A 25,108-nucleotide genomic window follows, 5' to 3' on the forward strand; every position below is an offset into this window, starting at 1 on the left:
AATTTCGTTTCGATATCAAAGGTGGGCGAATTTCGTTGGATTACGCGCAAGTTACGGCTGAAAACGATGTAGCAGGATAATTGCAGCGTCGCGCGTCGCTCGCCGACCCGTAATTTTCGATCGACGTCCCTGGCTAAAAAGTTACCGAGGATAATTAAATGACGCGCTTTTATCGAAGGCATCGTATCGCGTCGTTTCGCATTGCGTCGGCGACGAATCACGCGCGTCACCGAATTTATCGAGCTCGCTTTATTCTCCTTGATAACGGTCCTCGATTTTACGGGGACCACGGGGAGGCACGGTGAGGCGAACGTGGAAACCCGGGGCTATTTCACGCGCGCCGTGTATTATAAATTTCAAAGAATCGAATTCGACCGTATTATCCAAACTCGGGGAACACCGCCAGCATCGATACGCGCGTGATTAACGGCAAACGTATTATTCAGACTTTCCTACGATATGCATATTGCGCGCACGATAATTAATATAGTCGGCTGGCTAAATGAAAGCGTAGATCGAAGGGGAATACAGCGGTGCGAGAATTCGGTCGATCCGAACGATTCGCCGACGGGTGTTTTTCTGCAACGGTACCGTGGAATCGCCAACGTTGGTCGCGGCTCGCGTTCCATGATGAAATTTCGTTGCACGTTCTCTTTCTTCCTTCGATCTCGCTCGAGTTTCTTCCAAAGAAAACTAAAGCCAACGATCGTCTCTCGTTGTGACGAGCGAATCGATGGAGTCCGGTGTTCGTTTCGAGTCGTTAAAGAAAAATTACGAACAAACCGTGAGAAAAGAGAAGATAAAGGGAACGAGGATAGGAGAAAAAAAAAGAAATAAAGAAGACAGAGAAAAGAAGGAGAAAAACGAGGGAAACGGATTCTTCTTCGCCGTACCTATCGATTTCTACGTCGTTGCGATAACAGGTGGTGTCTGATTTTACCCCGCAGGGTTTAACCTTATTTCTTTGCTCGACCGACGGCCGACACACCCGTTCCACGCAACAACGGCTTGCCAGTCTTTTTTAGTCGGACGGGACTTTGACGTTGGCGAAACTACGTTTTCAGAGGGAAGCATCTTGCCGTTGTTGGATCGTGGCCGGTCCGTACGTTTCCCAAAGTGGTATTTACCTTCCTCTTGCCATCGGTGACGACGTTTCTCTCGGTCTCGTCTTCGACCTCGACCTCGTTCGCTCGTCTTTCTATCTTACGATCGAGAAACCGACCGACGCAGCGTATCCGCGGTCAGACGAACTTTTCTCTGATCTTCGATCTCGGGATCTCGTCTCGAGAAACTGCGACACAGCGACCGTCTGCTAATTCCGCTGCGTTTCATTCCCGCGGCCTGTTAGCTAACTAATTGCACCTTTTCTGCCTTTGCCTGCGCTTCGTCGTCCTCGACGTCGCGTCGTCGGAGCTGTCGCGAATTTTCCTCTTTGCTTCCGACCCGCCCATCCCACCCTTTACGTTCCCTTCGCTTCCCTCTTCCGTTCCTTTTGCTTTCACTCGCTTGCCGACGACCAACGGAAATGCGCAAAACGCTTGATTACTCTTCTTGTCCGTCCCTTTGAGCGTAGCTACGTTTTTCGCCTTTACTTCGCCGAATGCTCTAGACAGCTTCGCCTGCGATCGAGCCAAGCCATTCGCTTCGCTCGAATATCCGCGACCGAGCTTTCCGCTGCTTCCGACTGGTTGCTGCGCGTGTATCGGTATCGCGATTGCGATCGTCGTTGCGATCAGCGATTTGCTTCCTCGCAGACTCGACTCTGTAAAATCTTTCGATGCTTTTAGCTGAAAATACCGACGGACGACCCGTGCCCGTCGCGAGGAAAAAGATTCCATCGAACATTCGATCCCTCGGTCGTAAAAATCGTTTCGCAGCGCACGTATTCGTAGGTGGGTTTCGACTGTTTCGAACGAAGATCCGAATTTGATCGCGAAACGACGTAAACCAAACGGACATTCTCCACTCGTTCGTCCGTTTCGTGCACGTTAATGGATTCTCATTAGCGTAGAACGAGTCGGTGTAAAATACGCAAAGGATCGGTGCGATGCAACAACGAAGAGCGTAAAGAAGAAAACAGGCAAAAGCGAACACGATGAAAGATAAAAGGATGAGAGCGATTAGAGAAAGATGAGGAGAAAGGACGCGCGTTTCGTCGCGGATATCACGAGACTCGAATCTGTCGGTGAAATCGGAGAAAAAGTGGAAAGCGTATCGCGTACGCGTTCGCCGCGTCGCATACGGAATCCGGTCAACTGGATTCGCGTGGCAGAAATTTGTATCTCGTTGAGAAGTTTTGGCGAGGGAAGAAAAGACGAGTTTCGGTCGTGAAACGTTTTACGTTCGGTTAGTAGGTGTCGATAACGCTCGTTACGCGTTCGAGGTTTCGACGCGTCGTACGTATCGAACCGGGAAACGCGACGCGCTAAATAAACGCGTGACGCGTGCCGCGGGAAAACGCGATCGCCGCGTCTCGTCAAATATTTTACCAAGTTTAAGGATTATGAACGGTCCGGAGCACTTTCCGCCCTCTATCGCCGAACAATTCGGTGCAATTTGTTTCGATCCACTTCGTTCTCCGCCCCTTGCCCTCCTACCGCCGACGCCAGCCTGTCCGTTGTTTCACCGGTAATTCGTTTTCAAATACATCGTGGCCGCGATAATCCCAGGCTAATAATAATCGAGCAGAAACGGCGTGCTTGGATCATTACTGGAGCGCTCGGTTCTCCGAACTTTAAATAAAATGCTCCGGTTCCTCGTTAATGGAATTACCGCACGGTCGGTTCGATGGCCGCACGGTTCTCCCGCGGAACTCGCGATTACCCTCTCTGCAACGTATTTCCCTGGAAAAACCTTTGACGAACGATCGCGGTGAGTAGCCGGATATACCGGAACGGAAGCGACCGGTCGAAGGCTTTGACGGTTCGCGGTCTGCGAGATGAAAGCGGAAACGAACGTGGAACAGCTGGAACGACGATGATGGGGAGGATGGCCGATAGGGGTCGAGAAAAGGACTCTGAACCGGAGAATGAATCGAAAACGAAGGGAAAACCTAATAATCTAGTCTTCCCTCTCCGTGACCGCCGCGATGGCGGCAATAATGGACGTCCTGGTGTACGCTTGCGATCCGAGGTCGAGGAAAATTGGATTCGAAATCGAATTTATTCGATTTTATTTGCCAGAGACGATGAAAATCTAAATTCGTCGGGTACACGTCTCTCTATTTTTCTCTATCTATCTATCTCTCTCTCCCTCCCTCTCGGACGAACAAGGAGATGTTTCCCCGTTTATATGGATTTTCCACGATGTTCTCCCCTTTTTTTTCGGTTCGCGCCCGTTTCGTCGAGAGGAATCGACAGAGATCACGGACGAACCAGAGTTAGTTTTCCAGGGAAGCGAGAAACCTTCGGACAAGAGGGAAAATTACCGCTAGAAAACGATCCGATATTCGGGTTCGTAACCGTTGCTGGTCGGCCGCTTTAACCAACGTTATGCTACCTTCCTACGGTTTAATCGAGCTTCTCAACGCCGCTATCCACGACTTATACCCGCTTCTCATAAGTACCTATCGTAACACTCATGAGAACTTGATTAAGAAACGTTAGACCGTATAAAGGGTCCGTGTACGTATATTCTGTGCTGTAATAATAATCTGGTGAATTCGATAGAACGAAAACTAATTCTCTTCTCGTCTGTGGATACATGCCGCGTGTTTGATCATCATTTTCATCGATCTTGTCATTCGTATTAAATATTATCGTGCTCCCGACCCCAGGAATGCGTCATAGGATAGCAGAGAACGCTTTTCCACGTATTTTAAAGAGATTTCATCCCGAGGCAGGTGCACCTGGCATTTCCTCCTCTGTATGCGGAAACGGGACAGGGAAAACGGGAGGGGTAGGCGGGGAGATTTTTGAAAAAAAATGAAAAAAAATAGATGCTGCGGTACAGGTGATTTTACAATACAGTTTGCTATCCTATCTAATCTACCTTCAATTTTTTCGATACAATTTGGTTTAGAAAACGTTCGGCGTCCGGACGAGCACAATTTTGACAAATTTCTTCTATTTCGCGCATTGCACCGCGATCTCGCGCGAATATAAAATTCTCATCGAACGATCGTTTCGTCGATACTTTACGATCGATCGTCGCTTTTTCTACGAACTCGGTAGGTGCCCCGATGCTGGCAAAAGGAATTATACTTGGCGGTGCTTACAGAGATTCGAATATTCTTCGTCGAGAAAGATCGGAAGAGAACGATTTCGATCAGCGATCCGTTCCTTCTTCCGGCAGCGAGTCCTTCGTTCGAAGAAATCGAGTTAAACGAACACAGACGGAGAAACGTGGCTCGTCGCGAGCTTCCACGCTTCCGTCGGTGGAGAGATCGTGGTCGCAGTTACGCGGCGACTTCGCCGAACAGTCGAGACGCATCACCGCTCTTCTATAAAATCCACCGACAAATATTTCAAGCTGGCAACAATCGCCGGCGCAACGGTTGACCCAACGAGCTGTCGCGTGTACGCTCGTTCGATAAACTCTGGAAAGTTGGCGGCCGGTGGTCGAGCTACTCGAACAAACAGTCGGATGCATGACGGCTGAAAATTTGAGCGTTGCGCTCATTTAACACCGAATAGCGTCGCACGGCATTGTACCGCGTCCAGCCGTACCTCCAGCCATGGAACAATGCGAAATAATGGCAATTTCGTGATCCGGTTTACCGAGTCGACGAACTTTCTTTCCTCGCAAAGAACGAACCTACCATTTTTGACGAGCAAACGTACGTTTATTTATTATCGTTATTATTTATTGGCGGATATTGGCCCTGTGATACAGTAGGGAAAATTTTGTTTTTATTTGAAAGTAGTTTACGATCAATTCTCATTGAGAATTATAATTAAATTATTCTGGCGTGGTACTATAACGTGAATGATATCGTACGTTTGATTCTAGCTGAATCTAACGTTTAAATCCAGAGAATAATGTCTTTTTACCCCGCGCATCTGATCTGATCGTGTCAAGCAATCGAGTAATTAGTGGGTTTTGGTGGCTGTTAATTCTTATGTTATGTCTATTACTGAAAGGGGAAAACGAATGTAGGAGTTGCAAGGTTAGAGGGTTTCGAAGTTAACGAGCGAGACGAAAGCGAAGCAGGAAGGCGTCGTTAGGCGCAGAAATATCTTAAGGTATAAATAATCGAGCGTTGTACGTTAAATTATTTATTTACGAATTACGCACGCCCTGTAATATACGACGATTGATACGGAATGAATAAAAGCGATCTGCACGAAAGTAGAGAAAGAAAAGAAATTAATCTCGCTATTTACAAATTTACGTTTGTTGTTTGTTATTGTCTTACGTTGCATCGACTGTAAAGTAGATTAGCGGCTGCGGTATGGGCTGGAGAAGGTATTGTAACGTGCAATGTGAGAACTATGGTGAGAATGGTGGAGCTACAGCTAGGGTTTAATCCTATCGACACAATTATATCGACCGTAGCAGGTTCGATGGAATTTTTAGTAGAAAAGGTTAGTAGAAACGTAGAAAGGTCTGGTAGAAACGGTGTCTAATAGAAGGCGAAGAAATTCGAAGATCGGAATGCGCTAAACTTCCGGCGCGATCTATTGTATTAAGACGTTTGGTACATTATGTGCAAAGAATAGGTCAAACGGAAGATGGAGCCGGTATGTTGTAACTGAGTATTTATGGCCATCGTAGAACACGGGACTGCTCAAAAGGCGGACAGCCAGACGCAAGAACTTGCGTTGAATATCCTCCAATCTGATGGAGAAATTTCGACGATAGAACGACCAAATAACGGAACAATACTTGGGGCGAGTGCAGTATAGAATTCTTAATGTGTTTACGCTCTTAAAGTAATCTGAAAGTAGATGCTCTGTAAATGAAGCCGAAAACGTATTTTGAACGCTGTACTGGTTGTTTTGTCGATATGATCATCGGTTCGGTGAAAGATTAGATGAAAATGTAACTCCAAAGTTCAGAACAGCGTTAACAGAGGAAAGAATGGCGCCGGTAAAAAGATATATATTTATTTATCTTTATTCAGATGACAATTGAAGAGATAAATCCCCATGCATAATGGTAAATACATAATTAAGTGGCATCGTAAACGCACATATGACAAGGGACGTGTGACGATAAATATTTATATCAACCAGTTAACCGCGGAATTTAGTTTTAGAAATGTCTCACGGGGTTTGCGTAAACGCAACTACAGGCGGAACGCGTCATACGCAATCGAAACTGGCTGAAGCGTCGTGAAATATTTTCGAGCGAATTTCCGAAATTACAGATATCGATGCTAAAGAGATCTAAGCCGGTGCTTAGGTGCGAACGAGGTTCGGAGGCTGCGAACCTACCGGTTACGATTCGTAGTGACGTGGTAAAAAAGTGCTTGCGAACCTAAACGACCTCGGACGAGAAGCACAGAGATTTAACGGTTCGATAAGTTGCGGACAACGAACAACGTCGTTGACGATTCTTAAAAAGCAAAAGCAAGACCGCGACGATCCTGCAGGACTCTGATAGATTCGACAAAGATATAATTAGCCTGTGTAATCGTAGTCATACGCCGCCAGAAGCAACTTATAAGCCGCAAACCTAAGGGAACCGCGTTACATGCTCTCAACGAGTCGTTTATATTTTAGCTGGTTAGACGACCAGATGACGGCCGCCTTTTCCAAGCGTTGTCTAACTACGGTGCGCTATGACAGTTAGAAGGATCGAGGATTGACAAAGTTCGAAAGAGGCCATTTAACAAATTTCAATCTGTCACGGGCAAACGATACGTTGGTAGTAAAAATAGAATTGTGTTTCAAGTTTCTGAAAAAAAAAGCGGTTCGATTTTCGAGGGAAATTGCAGGCGAAGCGAATTCGTGCGAGGAGAGAGGGACAGTCCCGCTTTCGGTATCGCGAAAGACATAAAGGCACCCTGACGCGTTCCATTATAACGATGTCTACGGCGTAGCTATCAGCGGTAACGGACCAGCTGACGCGGCAATGCAAACACCGATTTTCCACGTAACGTGGTCCTCCGCTCGGCTTGCCCGGTTCCTCGTTACATAGGTTGCAGCAACGCGCGTCGTTGCCCGGTTTGCCATTATTCTTTTTGCGCCCCGGAATTTTCGCCGTGTCTCCGTGAAATCGTGATTCGCGTTCCACCGATTAATCGCAACTTCGATGGCCGACTCGAACGATACTTATTTCGAGGAGATTCGATTAGCCGGCGAACGCGCGAAATAAGGCGTTTAGCGAAGCAGCTCGAACACCGATCTCCCGAGAAGGTAACTTGGAGAGCCTTTGTCACGACGTTTACTAACTTTTCAACGTAAATTCGACGGTTACAAAAGATCAAAGCTTCTTCCCTCTTGGCTCGCTCGCACGATCGCACCCTTCCATCCTTTATACCTCGGCTACTACCACGTAGAGTTCGTCGAGCACCGGCAACGACCGTGCACTCCCCGCTCTTACTCTCTCTTTTTTCGTTCTTCGCTTTACCCGTTCGTGCCAGAAACTACATTATTCATGCCAAACGAACACGTCGGTGAACGTTGCTCGTTTCAGCCTCGTCTGGACAATTTTTCTACATTTTTCCCCCCTCTCCTTCCCCGCGCTCGTCTTTCTTTTGCAAATTTTTTTATCTCCTCTTTTTCAATGCTTTCCACTCGACGGCCCACACGGATCAAGGTCCGCGTGGAAAACGTCGACGACGCAACGTCGTCGAGCGACTCGGTGCCTTCCGGGAGTCTCTTTCACCGACGCCGTCCTTCTTACATCTATCTCGTATAATTCGTTCGTTGCCCTTCTGCCGCGCCGCTTTTTCGCGCGGCTAATCGCGATTTTCGATAACGTTCTCGGCTATCGCCATCAGCGAGAATCTCTTTCGTTTCGAAATAACAGCAGCAGCGCCGTAATACCTACGGCTATTTGAACTGCATTAATCGAATCGCCCACCTCGTTAACTCCGTACAGCTCTTTACGCCACGATATCCATCTACTTCGGCAATCCTTATCGTCCTTATCGATCTCGCGCTTCTTAAAAAGTATACGACAGTTTTTATATTCATCGCCACTTACGAACCTCCGTTGTGTATCTTTCTCCTTCTTTCCTTTCCTGCCCTTTTCTTTCGCATATATCCGCGTGTTTTCCCCCCAAGCATAGTCCCCCACCGATAGTTAAGACGAAACTATTTCTACCAGAACCAGTGAAAATGACTGTTGGTCTTTAAAAAATACGTAATAATAGAATATTTTTATGTTTATTGATTTATTACTTTCTTACAGAAGCAATTCCGTGTTATGTAGTAGATTTTTGATATTATTAATCCATCATTGAAATCCCTAAACGAGGATTGACACGTTTATAAAATTGTAGAACCGGTCATTCTGACTGGTATTGACATAAGTAGCCTTAATGCAAAATTATTTTCAACTTGAATACATAAAAAACAAAATAAAATGCATTACATTTAAAATTCAATACTCAAAAAACGAGATAGAATTCAATATATTATTCTTTTAGTTATCGTTACGAAAGTCATTACATCGTTGCGGGAGAAAATGTAACACAAAGTAGGAATCTTAAAATAAAATTGCAAAACCAGTCGATTTGACTGATGTGGTAGTTCCAGTGTTAATAATAATTCAGTAAACGCGGACGAGCGACTATGAAATCGATCTACTCTTAAAATACAGTATACTTTTAGCCAATACTTTTATATCTGTGCCCTATCGGATCAATGATTTCCTTCTCTTTGCCTATTTTCCAACACAGGGCTACGCTCCGACTCGTTGACCGAATAAATAAACAAATAAACGAAGTAAATAATTTTCCCCGGCGATATCGCTATAGAGTTTCGTAGCGCTGACGCGCATGACTCGCGTCAGCAAAGTGCTCTTATCGGTCCTCGTAACTTTTATTTCCCCGTGTAATCTTCGAATCTCGGTTTCGCCAAACTACCGACGGATCGAACGACCATTTCCCTGTCGAAGCAACCGCGCAATATTATCGAGTAAGCGAGTCGATAACACCGCCTCGGTAATGGGTTTTCGGCTGCAGTTCATTTTCGCGTTTACAAGTGAAATTGCGTTTCTAGCTGTTGGCGAATGTTTTCAACGAACGATACGTCGCGAACTCCTTTGCTCAGCTCGCCGACCGCGAATCCGAGCACCGTACAGAGAAGAAGTTCCAGCTTATTTAGAGTCCGTGGCGCGTGAATGTCGCGCGCCACCCAGTCGCATTTTTCGGCGTAACGAAGTCCACGAAAGGAGAAGAAATTGCGGTCGCCTTGGCTCGCAAGTACGCGCGAATTAAGCGAGTAAACCGCGATCGTCGTTTGCGATTGCAAGGAAACGCGCCGCTGAAAGAGGAAAATCCCGAACCATCGGATTTGATCGAGGACCGAAGATTCCTCGCGGGAACGCGCGTTTCGGCGGACGAGAGGAAAAGAAAAGAAAACTTTCGACGACGTAGGATTTGATGGAAAGAGGTTTTAGAAACGCTCCTCCTCCGTTTATTTTTCTAATCACGAGCCGAAAGAGGAGCCGCGCGCGCGTCTTTCGTTTCGACGAAAATATCGGAAGCGATGCTCGTTCCGTCGAAATCCTTGGCGAGTCGCGATGTTTTCTCTGTCGGCGACGCGTTTGACGCGGAAGCGCCGCAGAGCTTTCTCCCTCGGTCGATCGCGAGAAATCGTCCGTTTGGCGAGGATTTGCGCTCGAACGGATCGACGATGCGCCTCGAAACACCGAGCCCAGGCTCCACACGCGAAACAAGATTTTTCGAATCTATGGAGGTCCCAAGCTCGCGTCACGGTTTTCCGTGCGCCGCTGCGCGGAGCAGATTTATCTCTCACGCTTGATGAGTCCTTTCAAACGAAATGAAAAGGATTAAGCGAAACGAAGCCCCGGATGAAAAGGCCAGAGTATACGCGCGCGTACGCATTGGCCCTCCGCTCTGTTCGTGCGTTCGGACGTACGAGCGAATTTTGTTTTTCCAAAAAAAAAAAAAAATAAAAAAAGAAAAAAATAGGAAAAATAGAAAAAGAAGAAAAGAGACAAAAGCCGGTGATCAGAGGAGGCACGATCCGGCAAAAGAATTCCAACTATCGAGCAAGATCTCGTAACCACTGGCGGATAGAACGCCGTTAATGGACAGTTCGTTTCATGTTCTTTCGCCACAAGTGTGTTTTTTTCACCGCGAAAGGAAAAGCCAATTAAAATCTACCACTCTAGTGATTTTTCGGGGCGAATTCTTCTTTTTTTCGTCGATCAATCGCGTTGATTTCGCGCAGTTTCGCTCCGTTTGAAAACGAACCGGCTCGGCTCGGCTCGTCTCTTTCAGTCATTACGTTCGTTTCATCCACATATCCGATTTCAATTAGGCTAATGATTTCAGCAAGATATATCATTTTCGTCGGCTCGGCTTTTTGGCTCGGCTGTTTACCCTGCATTTGCCGGATTGGATTCATCCAAGCTTTTTCCTACGTTTTTAGTATTCGCGTCGAGCTTCGCTGCATAACGTCGATTACTCGTCGATCGCGCCTGGAAACGCGAAAATTCACCGGTGGAGGTCGTGTAATCGAACGCTCTTCGGCTTCGTAAGCCGTGTAATATTTTTCCAAGATGCATTTTCGCGAGGTAATAAAGCGACGAGGAGAAATAGCGGGAAACTAAGGGGGGCGGAGGGAGGATAGAAAGGAAAAAAAAGTAAATGACTGGCCGGTGGAACGCGTCGCGGCCACGACTGCGACGTGGAAAATGCGGAACGCCGAGCATCTGCTACCTGCGGAGTAGACAAAGACCCGGAAGGAATTAATGGCGGGTGGAGGGCTTCGCGCGATTTCAAAGCGAAGGGAAACGAAGCTCACGGTGGCTGGAAACTAGGCGCGTTCGTAGCTTTGACTCGCCGTTTCCACTTTTCTCCCCCTTTTCCCATCTCGCCGCGTTTACTCATCTTCAAGCTGTAACTTCGCTGTAAACGAGTTGCAAATACAGCCATATGTACGAAATGAAATTCTTATCCAATCGGACGCGCGCGTTGGTCGACGTTAGACCCGACGCAGACGAGCGGTTTTTTGCGACGAATCGCCGCAGCACGTTGCAAAAACAAGGAAACTCGTACGCGCGTATCAATGTTTCGTGGCACGGAAGAATTTTATTTCTGCGTTCCTGTAGCGACACAGCAACGCCGTCCGTATGATAAAATCGTCGCACGTGTGCGTTCAGGGTTGCATTCTACGTGTTGGGTTGGCAACTAAAAGTGATTGCGGATTTTGTAATTACCACCTAATGGGAAAATCCGCAATCGCTTAGTTGCCAAGGCAATATTTACCGTACGAATGTCTATGCGTTATTGCACAAGGACACGAGCAAGGAGCCTCCTCTTGCAGCGTTCTCTTTCTCTTCCTATATCGGCTTTTCAAATCAATCGTCCGACTAGCCGATGTAGGAAAAAAGCGAATAACGGATAACGCAGTTCTGCCCCTGGAATGGACGGGGCTGGGTCGTGAGGCAGCGCGGACGAACAAAGTAACGCGCTTTTCCAGTCGATGATTCATAGGGGAAAGAATATCGAGAGCCTCTCGACTCCATCTCCGGATCCGTCTCTTTCGTTAAAAGATATCACCGGTGAATTTACGAGCGAGTCGTGGCAGCGTAGCGACAGCAGAAGGATGCGCCCGGAATTAAGTAATTTCGTTTTGACAGCCGACAGTTTGCTATCTTCTTCCTCTTTCCCCTGCTGCTCTAGCCACACCCGATGATTTAAGCGGCCACGTAAAACCGATTTGTCGAGAGGAGAAATCCGCTGGGCTGCGAAATCGACGTTAGGAAAAAGGCACCGACGATTTCTGCGCGACGGAAACGTTCTCTAGATACGTCACTGGCAACGGCGAATCGTCGTCGAGTTTATTTATTTGTTAAATGGCAAAGAGAATCGTCTCTGCGCCTACGTGCAATCCGATAAGGGGAAGCTAAGCGTCGGGACGATACAGTCGTCGCGAGAGAACGAGACGAACATGTGGATATAATAATAGGCTACGCTAGCTGTTGGCTCGGGCTAGCTAAGGGCGAATCTTTGTCTTTCTTTTAAGGGCGGAATTACTCTGTCTCGCTTTGGACGAACGCAGCAGGCGATTCACCGAAAAACGGAGCTCTCGTTTCGTTCGTGGTGTCCCTCCGGAGCGAACCGAGTACAACCGCTCTGTTTCGTAGATCTTCTTTCTCGGACAGCTGGTCGACGTGGAAGAGAAGTTGATTCTATTGCATAAAGCGTGGCCCAGCTCACACACACGGCCGATAGCGTCCATGTGGCGAAATCTGGAGGAGAAGCACCGAGGATAGAATAAGGAAAAGTGGCGCGGAGAAAAGTAGCACGGTCTATGGAAATTGATACGGCTAAGGAACTGTGGACAGTCGATAAATCCATTTAAGATTCTAAATAGAGAAGTAGCCTGGGTAGCCGATCGCCCGGTTGCAGGTGGATAGAATTTATATTTAGAGGCGCAGTCGTGGTCGCGAACGTTCGTTGACCAGCTTTTATCGATATCCCAGCAGGATTTATAAGCAAGCAACCTGAGAAAAGAATTCCAAGCCCTCTGAAACTGATTTCTCCTTGCCTGGCCGTGCGAGATTGCCAGATGACCGGGACAAGGTGAGGGAGTATAAGGAAGGGTACTAAATCCTGATTAAGGTACAAGGGTTGTCGTAATGACCGCAGCTACGTTTAATGAAACCCAGAGCGCCGTAAAAGAAACAGCGGTAACGTGTGCTAAGTGGCGTAGAAACGCGAGGCCCGACCTCGTTGACAGAAAGTCGATAAGTCGCGATGAAGGCGACTTGAAAATGCTCCAAGGTTTCTTTCTCGAACGACGAAGAACGCGCGATGCCATCGAGAACGCGTTACGCCATCAACGATATTACTCGAGACAATGTCGTGCCATGGATAATGGTCGTTCTCGCCGCGATCATCCATCTTTAGGAATGACACGCAATGCGTTCAACGACTTCCACGACGCTCGATCAGGGCGGAAGGAACGAGAGCTCGACCCAAGTTTGATCGTCGTGCGTCTCACGATGACCGATGAGTCGTCGTCGATACGCTCGACGTTCGCGCGCTCTTGCGTTAAAATTTCTCCGCAAATTCTCGTTCTCTCGGCGCGATGGGAAAAAGCGAGCGAAGAAGAGAAGCAAAGCGAAATGAGAGAAGCTGAGAAATACGAAGATAATGACAAAAAGCAAGCAAAGTCGGCAAACGAAGTTCGTCCAATTCCATCGTCGGTGAACGATAGCAACGCTCTTTTATCGTCGTAGAAGACGCGAAATGCGACGTACGGTTTCGCTTCCTGCGGCTCGTTGTCCGTCGTCGAATTAACGTCGAAATGTTAAACCAATTAAGCGGAAGCTCGATTACTCTCGACCAGATAGCGGAACGGTTCGACGAAGCTCGTCCGAGCTCCGGAGATCGAGCTCGTCTTTTCCAACGCTGTTTAAAATTTTGTCGGCGAACGTCGCACGTGATGTCCGTTGCGAGGCGGAGCTCGAGCCTCGCTACCTTCCGCTTAATTGCTTTATCGAACGTCAAACTATCCGCGAGAGGGTAGCCGTAAATGTTTGCTCATATCCGAAGGGTTCGCGTACACGAGGATGACGTGCTCGGTCGAGAGGCGAGCGTCGCACCGAGTTTTCCCAACGTGTGCGAAAACCTTTCGCTTCGATGAGAGAATTCGATGTTGAGAATTCGACGAACGCGGATGTGTACTTATGGCCGACGTCGTTAGCTTGGATACTCTGGCACGTGGACAAACACCGCGTGAACGTAGAGCTTCGGTTACTCGCTTACGCGCTGCGACGAAAGAGAAAAAGCTGCGATCGCCGATGGAAAAGCGTATCGGGTCCTGTTCCGTTGCAGGAAAACGTCGACTCTGACGTTGACGGATGGACGAGGCTGGCCAGCGGAAATTATCATCGATGCTCGCTGATAGGATGCCGCGTTTTATCGCGCGCGCGTTAGCACGACCAAGCATCGATCGCTGACCTTGACACGATGAAAAGCGACGAGCTGGATGGAAAGCGAGAAACAAAAGTCGATCTTCTTTTCGCAATGTGTCCGGCATTTTTGCCATACTTGCACGACGAGGTAAAGCTACGCGACGCGATGCAAAGGATTCCTCGTAAAGAGAGAAAAAAGAAAAAATACCGTAAATCGATCATCCTCGTTCGTTGATCGCGGATTATGTTATGTTAGAAAGCGATTTATGCCCGACTGCCATAATCCAACCAAATGCCTCGAAGTCTAGTTACAAATGGCAACAATTTCTGCAACGAACTCCACTTTTTCCCTGACTCTGTAACTACCTTTCGCCACTCTGCTCGCGTGACCGTATGTAAATCCTGAAATCGCTTGCGTAATCTCGTACGAATCAATCTTTCCTCTTTTTTCGTTTGCTACGTGCACCTGTGTTTTGCGACACGCTTATATAATTGTACGTTTATTGTAACGAAGGATTTATCTCGCCGACGCCACCGAATAAATAACAATGATTACACAAAAGGGACCAAATTCTCTTACGTTTCTTTTTGTCTGTAAAATGGATAAGGGAGAGATTCGGTCGATCTGAACGACGTACAGTCGAGACAGAGGGGACGGTTTGGTTTCTGGTCGATCTCCGACCGACGTCCCTTCCGGCACGTGGCACGCTGGCGAATCTCAACGCTATTTTTCTTTCGCGTCGCTTCCGCCAACCGGAGCGATGTTATCAAAAATCGAAATGTGCAACTGCGAAACAGAGCCGATCGAGAGCCCAACGAAAACAACGGTGCGCTTTCTGGTCACGAAAAAATATCGTTATCCCTTCGGCATACACAGGCCGGTCGATGGTCAGCGAACGTTGGAACGATTTTTCACGCGTAATTCTGGCTATCGTTGATCTTCGTATCGAGGCCGTACGAAAGAGTCGGATCGTGCGGCCTTGGCAACGGTTCCAAGTTCGAACGTATTTAGCCAATCTCGACTTCTTTTATCGAAACCTGTTCGCGACCAGCAGGTAAACGCGGCTGTATGGTTTCGACGATTTCTCCGGGTCGGCGCCGTTTGCGTGGCCAATTTTTCTTTGGGAATGTGCCATATCCTGCCTTATCCTCGGGGAGTAATATTTCAGTAACGGGAAGCAACGTCGTTCTCTGCAGCGCAACCGAGATTACGGTAAACGAATCGATCGATGGAAAAAAACGGCGCGTTCGTTCGAAGCGACGGTAAAAAACCAAAGCATTTTTCATCCCGGCCTCGCCGAACGATAGTCCTCCAACGCTGGTCCTCTTTCTTTCTTTCGTTTAATTTAATATTAAGTATTAAACGGCTTGAATACTCTTTTTCGTGCGAACGTAAGTCGCGTACAAAGTCGCATATAGAAGAGAGATAAAAAGAGAAAAAGAAAAAAAAAAAGGAGACGAGCAGGTAACGATACGAGCAGAAAAAAAGGAACGCGATGGAAGAACGATCGAGCTAACGAAGACAATAAGACAGAGCCCGGTTTAGGCTCTGGTTTTTTAAACCCAATTTGAGAGGTTTCTAAAACCCATTTGCATTTTCCGAAAAAAAGGTCAATTTTGTCGCCGTAGGAATTAGCAAGGGAACACGTTCGAGCAAGCAATGTCGACCACATCGAAGCGAGACGAATGAGGTTGATGCGTTAAAATTGACGAGCGATAAGACAGCAGGTTGGTTGTTGGTTCGTCCGCGAGTAATTTTATAAAGAACGCAGAGGTCCTTGATAATTCTTCGAACTTCGAACGACGTGATATTCGACGTTCGCTTCAGGGTTTTATAAGCGTGATTAAGGATAAGCTATAGGACGAAGCAACCTGTGCTGGATCCTCTCTTATCGTAGTTTATGTTTGACGTATGTGCGAAGAGTTTAAACGACAGACGCGTATTCGAGTATAGATCGGACTAGCAAGAGAGAGAGAGAGAGAGAGAGAGAGTGACGTCGATAAAGAAAAGCGTTGAGATTTCTGAAGTCGGTGCGCTGCGGCGTTCGAGTAAGAAAGCGACCGATTCGGATGCTGTCGAGACGATATCGCGTAAACGAATATCGAGAGACGACGTGCACGTTATATCATAGTAACTGCAAGGTCACGAGTGCTTCGTACGATCATAAATCGCCGGCCGGTCAAGCGATATAACGCGTTTCCTCGTTCGTTTCTGACGTTCGAATCGAGACGAAGCCGATGTTCGGTAACGAAAGTCAGCGTAAACTTCCCGTTGTTAAAAATTTAACTTTCTCGATGGTTCTGTTCGAAGGAGGCACGCGTGGCGTCGACTGCCCGGAGGATAGCGTCCGAGGAGAGAACGGCGAGTGCAAATGCGCAGCCATCGACTGTCCATCGGTCGAATGCCAAGCGGGTCAACGTCCGATGCAAGTGAAGCCAGCGGACCCTGAAACGCCAGGTAGCTGTTGCGCTCGTTACGATTGCGTGCCCACAGGTAAGAGATCGAATTGGACGCGATACGACGCAGTGAACCGTTCGCGTGGACAAACTCCGCTCAAAGCGTTGTTCCGTTTTGTACGAAAGACCCTCGAGGATCCGAACCGTGTCCGGAGAACAGCGTGCTCACCGAGGATGGAAAATGCGAGTGCGCGCCCTGCCCACCGGCTAGATGTCAATCCGGACATCGGCCCGTTCAAGTCAGGCCTGCCCTCGATCGCGAGACGCCCGGAAGCTGTTGCCCGCTCTACGAGTGTAGACCCGCAGGTAATTTTTTCCTCTTAATCGTGCTCTTTTTGAAAAGAAGCTCCGACCGCTGATGCGAAAAACGCGACCGAGTTTACACCGGCATCCGTCGATACCTGTTGAACTTTTACGAATTCGTCGTTACTCCGGTGAACGCGTTGTCGAGGACCGCGTTCGGATGCGGCGATCACGTTCGAAGCTCGATGGCGTTCGTTTCGGTATCCGATTACGATTCACGCGGGACGTTAGCTCCGGCACGATTCGCCGCTGGCAACGTAAAGCACGTTCGTTTTCCTGCTCCCCAAACGCGATTACTCGTCGATACGTCGAATCTATGGACCACCGGTTTCTCCCTCGAGTCGGCCTATCGACCGCGACCGGGCATTCTCCTTCGTTTGGATGACGAAGAACGAGTTATCGCGTACGCGGATACGTGTAACGCGAATCGACGTTTTCGTCTGCCTCGCAGAGTCCGTCTACCGGATAGAAGTGGCGACCGAGACGACAAAGAAGGCAGAATATTGTATCTACGAGGGCAAGGCGAGAAAGTTGGGCGAACGATGGCAACAGTCGGACTGCGTGAACTGCGTTTGTCAAGAGGACGGGGTATCCTGTCAAGAACCGATGTGCAAGTCCTGCGAAAACGCGATTCCTCCCGATCCTGGCGAGTGTTGCCCTCACTGTCCGCCGCTTACGAACGCGACGTTTCACGAACCCCGACTGCCCTGTCGAACATCGTTGGAAGGATGCGAGTTAACGTGCCAGCGTGGTTACGCCACGGACGAAAATAATTGCCCGGTGTGCAGTTGCGACGAATCCAAGGTACGTATCGAACGACGAAACGCTATCCGACGCCCACGTCCGATCGAATTCCATTTGCAGGACGACGACGCGACGATGACGCAACGTCCGGCTACCAACGACGACAAGATTTGCCCGAAACCGCCGCGTTGCGAGGTCAACTGCGAGATCGCGAAGGACGAAGATGGGTGCCCGACGTGCACTTGCCAGAGTATGGAAACCTTCGAGCAGCCTGTCACCGACACCGTGTCCACGGACGACGAGGGGAAGAAGATTTGTCCCGAGGTAAAGTGCGACTTGCACTGCGAACGGGGATTGGTGATGGACGAAAACGACTGCACGTTCTGCAAGTGCCGGGAACCGGACTCGCCGGGCTGCCCGCCTCTGCTCGGATGCAGGAAACGATGCGCCTTTGGTTACAAGACGAACAAACGCGGTTGTCCGGTAAGTAAACGTCCCTTCCGTTTGTTCTTTGGCCCGAGTGGAATTCTCGATACGATCGATCCGTAGATGTGTCGCTGTCGTGCTTCCTGCATGGACCATCTTAACGGAACGCATCCGGAAGGATCGACCTGGCATCAAAACTCGTGTACCTCGTGTACCTGCGAAGCCGGAGGGAAGCTCAACTGCAAAGAGACTGTTTGCTCGGTAGCTTGCAACGATCCGTTGCCCCCGCAACCGGGAACTTGTTGTCCGGTCTGTCCAATTACGGTAAGCTCGCGGACTTCGTCCAATTCGCCAACTTGCCGAGCAACTTCTCCTCGAGTTCTCAGGATGGACGATCGATCGCTATTTGTCGTTTGTTTTCAGCCGTCGAAAGGAAACGGAGCGACCAGCGGACATCATCCGGCGGGCAAAGGCTGGGGCACGGTACCGATCACTTTGATCGCGATATTGACGTTGCTCTGCGTGCTGTTGATCGTTCACATCGTTCGCGGCCGATTCCGAGCTCGTCTCTCGCCATCCGACGCCTCTTACTCCAGCTACCCTCCGCAGTACTACAAATGCGTGCCAGCGTACGACACGCCGGTGCATCGAAACGAGAAAATCGTACCTTTGTAAAAGACTGTCTGACGAACCGGGCAAAACACGAGACACGGTTGGACAGGCGGTGTTTAAGCGCCGGCTACGTCTTCGCACAGCGTCGAACGAGAGAACGAAGACCGAACGAGAGAATATTTGCGAAGAAACCGCGGCCGCCGCCAGCGAGTCCGAACCTGCTGTTCGACCGGTTAAAAATACCATATTGTAGATTCAGTATTATTTGTAAGTAGCGGACGGTTTTTCGATCGTAAGGGAAGACAATTGGAACATTGTTACCGAAGTTGAAAGCCGTGATCCACGGCTATCGGTACCTTCTCAGACGCCCCCCTTACCAACCCCATCCCTAATTCGATGCGATGTCGTGTTGCGATGTGTAAATTATAATATAAAAGCTAGCGTGATTATCACGAAGAGGTAAACAGAAGTAAATACGCTAACGATAAACTTAGTAGAGATCATCCTAACTTAGTCGTAGTATTAGTTTCCTCGATCTCTGGACCATCGTTGTGTTTCGCGTTGCCGATACTTGCATCGTATTTTCGCCACTTTCCACGCCATTCCCACGCGCTCTGCCCCTATTTTCCTTTGGTATTCCTACGCCTTCTCTTTTCCACCGACTCTCCTGCCTTTTCCCCTTCCCTCTTATCGTTCTCATGTTCGTACGTGGAACGCGTTTTGTTCTATCGAGAATCCAAGGGACAAAGACGAACGTCGTCGATCCACCATTCTAAACGACGTCCCTTGTTCTCGGAGCTGCGTTCGTCTCTAACGATGCATCCTGTCGACGCGGAAGATCTTCGACTACGGAATAGCACGCCATCTTCTTGCACCATTCCCGATGAAATCGTCGTAATCTCGTAATTTGTCATCGACTAGCGACCGCGCGAGACGAGGGAATAATAATCCTTTTCCCATTCGTACGAACAGTCAGGAAGCTGGCAGGCTTAATCCTGCCGCTTAAACAGAGACTGTTCCTACACGAAGACGTCGTCTATGCTTCGTTCTGTGAAACGTAACGCTGTGAAACGTTCGAGCGAGGATCGAGCGTATTTTATCTCCGATAAAACGCGACGTTCTTATTTCAAAAGCAACCGCGCGACCAAATTCCCCGCGTACCAGCCGTTTTATTTTATTCTCCTTTTTCTTTTATCTTTTTCTAACGAAAGATAAAAGAAGCGTCGAGCGTCTTCCGTCACCTCCCCCTTCCCACCCTTTTCGATTTTGATCCAGAGCAATTTCGAATATGCACCGCTCCGTTTTCACTTGGCACACACCTGTACATATCTATCCGAAAATCTACTCGCCCTGTACAATCTTGCCATCCCGGCGGCGTTACTTGCTAAATATTAACAAGCGATGCGCGCGCTCTACGAGATCGTTCGGGTGTATCGTGCTCGTTTCCAGACTCGATATCACGCGGCAAGCGTATCTCGCGCAGCAGCGATAACGACGCAGCTATGACATAGCCTGTAATGTACTTAGTTACTGCGAAAGAAGGAAACTGCGGAAAGGAACGGGAGAGAAAAAGCGAGCGAGAGGGGAAGCGAGAGGGGAAGCGAGATGGAAGATTGCGAGCGCCTACTCGTGGATGCATGTATAGCTGTAGTATAAGTAAGCGAGAGAGAAACAGAGAAAAAGAGGATAAAAGTGGCGATCGAAGGAAATTGCCTTCGAACAGCGTAGCCTAATGGAAATACGAAAGAATTTCCTTTGCGTCTGGTTTGTGGCGCGCCGACGCCGATCGTTGTTGTAACGCGCGAAATAACCGATTTGTCGTGCAAAACGTATATTAAACATATCTCTCTGTGCTTGGACGCAAACGCGCGTGCCCGCACCTAGAACCTCGTCTTATCATTCCTTCTCTCCTAAACTTAACGCGTACATATATTTTTCCAATGCGACACTCGCGTCTTATTGTACATCGTCTCTGACCGTTTACCGTCTAGTAATGCTAAAATTGTCCGCGTGTACGCGTATTGGCGCGCGCGTCGTGTCTACCGTATGTAGAACGATCGTCGATTAATCGCAGACTGTATTTCGTACGTGTAAATGTACGTTGGAGACAATATGTATCGACGACAGGTTCGTACGATGTTCCCGTGACGCGCGACAGCGATGCGCGAGCCTCTGTCGTTTCTCCCTCTTCACCGCGTTCTTACTGCGCGTTCCGCTGCCAAAACGTGTAAACGAGAATAGAGTATCTCATCTAGTCCCGTCTTGGTAATCTCTGGCTGAACTCGCTGTTCGCTGTTCACCGCTCGCCGTTCCCCAACTGTTGGCCCGAACATTTTCTATGGAGGACGAAACGCCTCCGCCTAACGCGGAGAAGCACGAGACCAGTACTACGATCGTCGGAGTTGTGGCGAAACGTTCGCGAAAGTAGTAAAATTCAGCACGGAGCGGTGGAGACGCGGTGAAAAGCAGCCAACCGAGGAGGACACCGAGAAACGAATAGTCTCGTGCTTGCGCGCCCTTTTTGTGTACAGTTTCACCGTAACGAAATGTCATATCAATGTAACCTAGACTTTATTTAATATATGCAAACTCGTATGCATATTGAAATCGTGCGTCATGTTTAAAAGATAGCTCTTGTATGTTAAATAAAACGAGACTAAATAAAATTGTTGATATGTGATATATTGTATATGAGAGGTACGTGAGCTGATAGGTAATTTATTTCTTCACCACCGAGTTCCACGTACCTTCGACGTAACGCATGCAGGGTTGCTACTTTACGTTTGTCGAATAATTAGAAAGCAATCGGTATAATTCGTTTCACGTACATTACCTATTCACTCGGGATAAACTCATCGATACGATGGTACACGAGATCCTTTTACGTGCTTTTACGTCGAAAGCCCAGCTCTTCGTCTTCCGTGAATACGATTCTTCCAAGGTGGTCCATCGTTGTCCATCGTTAACGAGAGACAGGCACCGTTATAATATCGAATATAAAGTCGAATCCAAAAAGAAAAAAGCTCGTACTTGAACCGCAGAGACGAGGAACGTTTAAACGCGTCGATTATTTCCGAAGTACTCGAAATTTTCTGTAGATGGCGCTGATGGTAGACCGCGATGCCACGGGTAAGAAAGCGTACGTCATTATCGGGCCAGTTCGTAAATGGCGCGCAACCGTTAACCAAACGAAGCAACTAGCAAGCGTAACACGCATCTCGTTCGTTTCTGTCGCTTCTCTTCTATCATCGATGAGATCAAGCAGATTGTAAGTTGTTGAACGATTCGTTATATCGTACAAGTTAAAATTACCTTGGTTATCTCAAGATGCACTCGATCGTTGTTTCGTTGATTTCGAAATCGATCGATGGCGTCTCCTATTGCATTCGTGTTTTCGCGTTATTCGATATTAACCGACGATTTATTCCGCTTTACCGTTCGTTCGATCGCCTTACGACTACAAAGCGATAGGGTTTCGAGTCGCGTGCATCTTTCTTGTTTTGATACGTCTTTCATACCGATCAAAGCATAAATCGAATAACACGTTTCATATGTTGTACCGTGTATATTGTAATCGATACGTTATCTAAACATATATATATTTGACATCGTTTTCACGTCGAAAGGCGACGAAACGTAAACAAGATCTTTTGCCTAATTTATGTTTCCGCCTTTCTTTTCAATCAACCGTTCGATTAGTTTCCAGACTCGTAAATATAAATAAGCTATGTACACGCGCGTCATTGAAAACAATTTCGTCGCTGGATCGAATGCATCTTCGTGTACGTTCGTTGCCAGTCTCGAAAGGTATCGAAACTCGTAGATCGTAAATCGAAAGGAACGGAAGGTAACGAGGAAAAAGCATACCGTACGAATCTAGTTCCATTACGTTTTAAAAGAGGACGCTAACGGCACGTTGCCCACGGTCGATAATCTAGTTTCCCGACGATAATGTCGCCGAAAATATCTATTTCGCAATAGGCGTTTTAAAATTTCAACGACTAATCTCGTACGCGATTCGAATCAGGAATAGATCAATCGGAGAACGATCGATTATATATCTTCTCGTTTATACGTTAGTACCGCGCGCGCGCGTGCCATTAAAGTGTAGAAACGCGAACGTTACAAGGCAAGGATCATGAAAATTTGGTGTAACAAAAATCGAAACGTGATTCACAGATTTATGATTTACTTAACTATACATCTAACGCGTCTCACGCTCTCGCGCTCGTAGTTGTACAATAAATTTTCGTCAAAGCGATACATCGTTTGCCGAGAGATCGTTTCTTTTCTTTCGGGACACGAGAGTCGAGTTATCGAAGGGCAAATTGCCCCTTCGTACGCTCGATTCTACGGTCAAAAATATATTTCGCACCAGAGATTGAACACTGTGATCGATCTATATATATACATACATGCGTACACACGTACTTACACACATGCATACGTACTACACATACGTATGTACATCGGCGAACTTTCACACGCGCACACGCACGTACCCTGAACGAGTACCCTAGCAGAAGTCGCTTCTTCGTATCGAAAGAATCGAAATTTCGGAGCGGAGTAACAGCACAAATCGATCGTGCTCGAATCGAAATTGAGAAACGAAAGGATCGTAGCTGCGAGAACGGCGCAGGTTTCGTCGGAAGCGGCTCGTTTTCGTCGAAGAGCCACGCAGCCACGTTTCGCTCTAGCAAACCTGTTACGCGTTCGGATAAGAATTTACGAGGAGACTGTGCGAAAGGAAGAGACGTACGCTCGAGGAAGTGATTGGCGCAGCGACGCGATATCGATTTGCATTCGTGAAATGCGCTCGTTGCGCGGTCGTTTTACTCGTACGTAGAAAGAGGAGGGAGGAGCAGCTGACGAGACTCCATCGCGAACACCTTTGAGAAGGGTGCGCCTGTTAAACCAGTTCTCGTCCGAGGGAGGCTCCTCCCAGAACTTTTACGCAAGAGGTTGCGCCTCGATTGGCTGAAAAACACGCGCACGATCGATGTTTGTCATCGCGCGAGCGTCGAATCGTTTCTACGCTTTTCGAAAAAGTAACGTCCGCGAATGGGAAAAATGTACAATGAACGTTACGCGCGTTAGGAACGAAGCGGTTGGATCGCGCATCGATAGGATTAGTCGCGCGGTTCCCTTCAAACGTTGCTCGGGCATAGAGGCGCGACGACACCGAGTCAGGCAAACGCGTGGACACGAGCAAACAAATCGTCGGCTTGGCCTGGATGAACCGCGTCGTTTCGATCGGTCTCGTAGTCGGTTGGTCACGTCGAGTGCTGAGGGGGCGGAAGCGTAATTTCGTATCCGGTCGGCATGCCCTGTTGATGATGCTGGTAGTGATGAGCGCTGGACATCATCTGATGATGCGTTTGCTGGTAATACTGATGATGCATGCTCGAGTGACTCGAGTAATAGACCGAGCTCTGTTCCGCGTCCTTACCTGAAACCAGAGTATTTCGATCGCGTACGAGTAACGGACGATCGACGATAGAATCGATGGAAGAAGAGAGCTTACCGGTTTCGCAGATTCCACGTCCGTAGCACAGCGCTTTCACGTCGTTCATGGGACTGAGGCCGCCGCTGTGAGGGTGCGTTGTGTGCACGGAAGACGAGACCATCGGTGTCGCGTATCTGGGATGACGGGGAGCCATGGGGCTCATACCCATCGGGCTGCACGGGTTCACGGCGACCGGCGACATGCTCATCGTCGAGAGCGGCGACATCGCTAGATTCGTGCCGTTCGAATCGATGCTCTGCAACGATTGAATGCTTTCTCCGTTGCTCACCGAACTGCCGATCACGTTGCCAGCGTTATTCTGGCAATTTAACGGCAGCATATCCCTGAAACGAGGAAAACGGTGTAGAGGCGAATTCAGCACGCGACGTGATACTCGAACGAAAGTCGATCGTTCGACTCGGAATACGCGAAAGACACGCGCGGCACTGGCTGCGCTCGACCTAGACGAAGAAACGGAACGCCGTTGAGAGAAATTGCTCTTGACCCGTCATAAATCTCCGCGTCCGTCCCATGAACGAGTCCCGACGAGGATGAAAATTCGAGGGAAAGGCTCGAACCGAGAAGCATATGCGAGGTTCCTCATTGTCTTACGGGTCGGAAAAAACCTATGACCCTTGGCCTAGGAGGGACCTGACGATTAGGGACTCGTACGCACACACGCGAGTGCACACGCGTTCCTTCGTTCCGAGAATTTTCTCGGCACACCGTCGGAGAAGGTCGGAAGGAGAAAAGAAGAAAAGGAGAGCAAAGGCAGGCTGCTCGCGACGCATTGTTCCGCGGTCGATGGTAAGAAACTCTCCCCGGCCATTTGCACGCGCGTACGTTTCTCCCCGTCACCCGGCCGTCGCACTGCCGTCGTCCATCTCCGCACGGCTAGTCGCGCTAGAAACCGCGTATACGTGTTCGCGTTAGCGTTGGTATTAACGTTGTTAATGTCGACGACACGCACGTGCACGCACGGTGGTCCATGTGCAACCAGCTCCGCCCCTGACCACTGGTTTCTGCCGTTTCGTCTCTATACCGCTCCGCCGT

General features: G+C 48.5%; 2 protein-coding genes across 2 annotated transcripts in view; one reads left to right on the forward strand and one right to left on the reverse strand.

Moving 5' to 3' along the window:
- The window catches only part of LOC100742105 (cysteine-rich motor neuron 1 protein-like), a 159,018-nt gene extending 137,789 nt beyond the window's left edge, over positions 1–21,229 (forward strand). The window contains exons 6-11 of the mRNA XM_003492017.4: positions 16,319–16,501; positions 16,591–16,770; positions 17,219–17,571; positions 17,632–17,994; positions 18,061–18,261; positions 18,361–21,229. Coding sequence (XP_003492065.1) covers positions 16,319–16,501; positions 16,591–16,770; positions 17,219–17,571; positions 17,632–17,994; positions 18,061–18,261; positions 18,361–18,612 — 1,532 coding nt within the window. The 3' untranslated portion in view covers positions 18,613–21,229. The remainder of the gene's footprint in view (positions 1–16,318; positions 16,502–16,590; positions 16,771–17,218; positions 17,572–17,631; positions 17,995–18,060; positions 18,262–18,360) is intronic.
- Positions 21,230–22,710: 1,481 nt separating this feature from the next.
- LOC100742225 (homeobox protein six1-like) overlaps positions 22,711–25,108 on the reverse strand; it is a 5,318-nt gene continuing 2,920 nt past the window's right edge. The window contains exons 4-5 of the mRNA XM_024369906.1: positions 24,074–24,399; positions 22,711–23,998 (exon numbers count right to left, since the gene is read on the reverse strand). Coding sequence (XP_024225674.1) covers positions 23,823–23,998; positions 24,074–24,399 — 502 coding nt within the window. The 3' untranslated portion in view covers positions 22,711–23,822. The remainder of the gene's footprint in view (positions 23,999–24,073; positions 24,400–25,108) is intronic.

This window comes from Bombus impatiens, unplaced genomic scaffold (genome assembly GCF_000188095.3).
Source record: "Bombus impatiens unplaced genomic scaffold, BIMP_2.2 scf_0647, whole genome shotgun sequence".
Classification (NCBI taxonomy): Eukaryota; Metazoa; Arthropoda; class Insecta; order Hymenoptera; family Apidae; genus Bombus; species Bombus impatiens.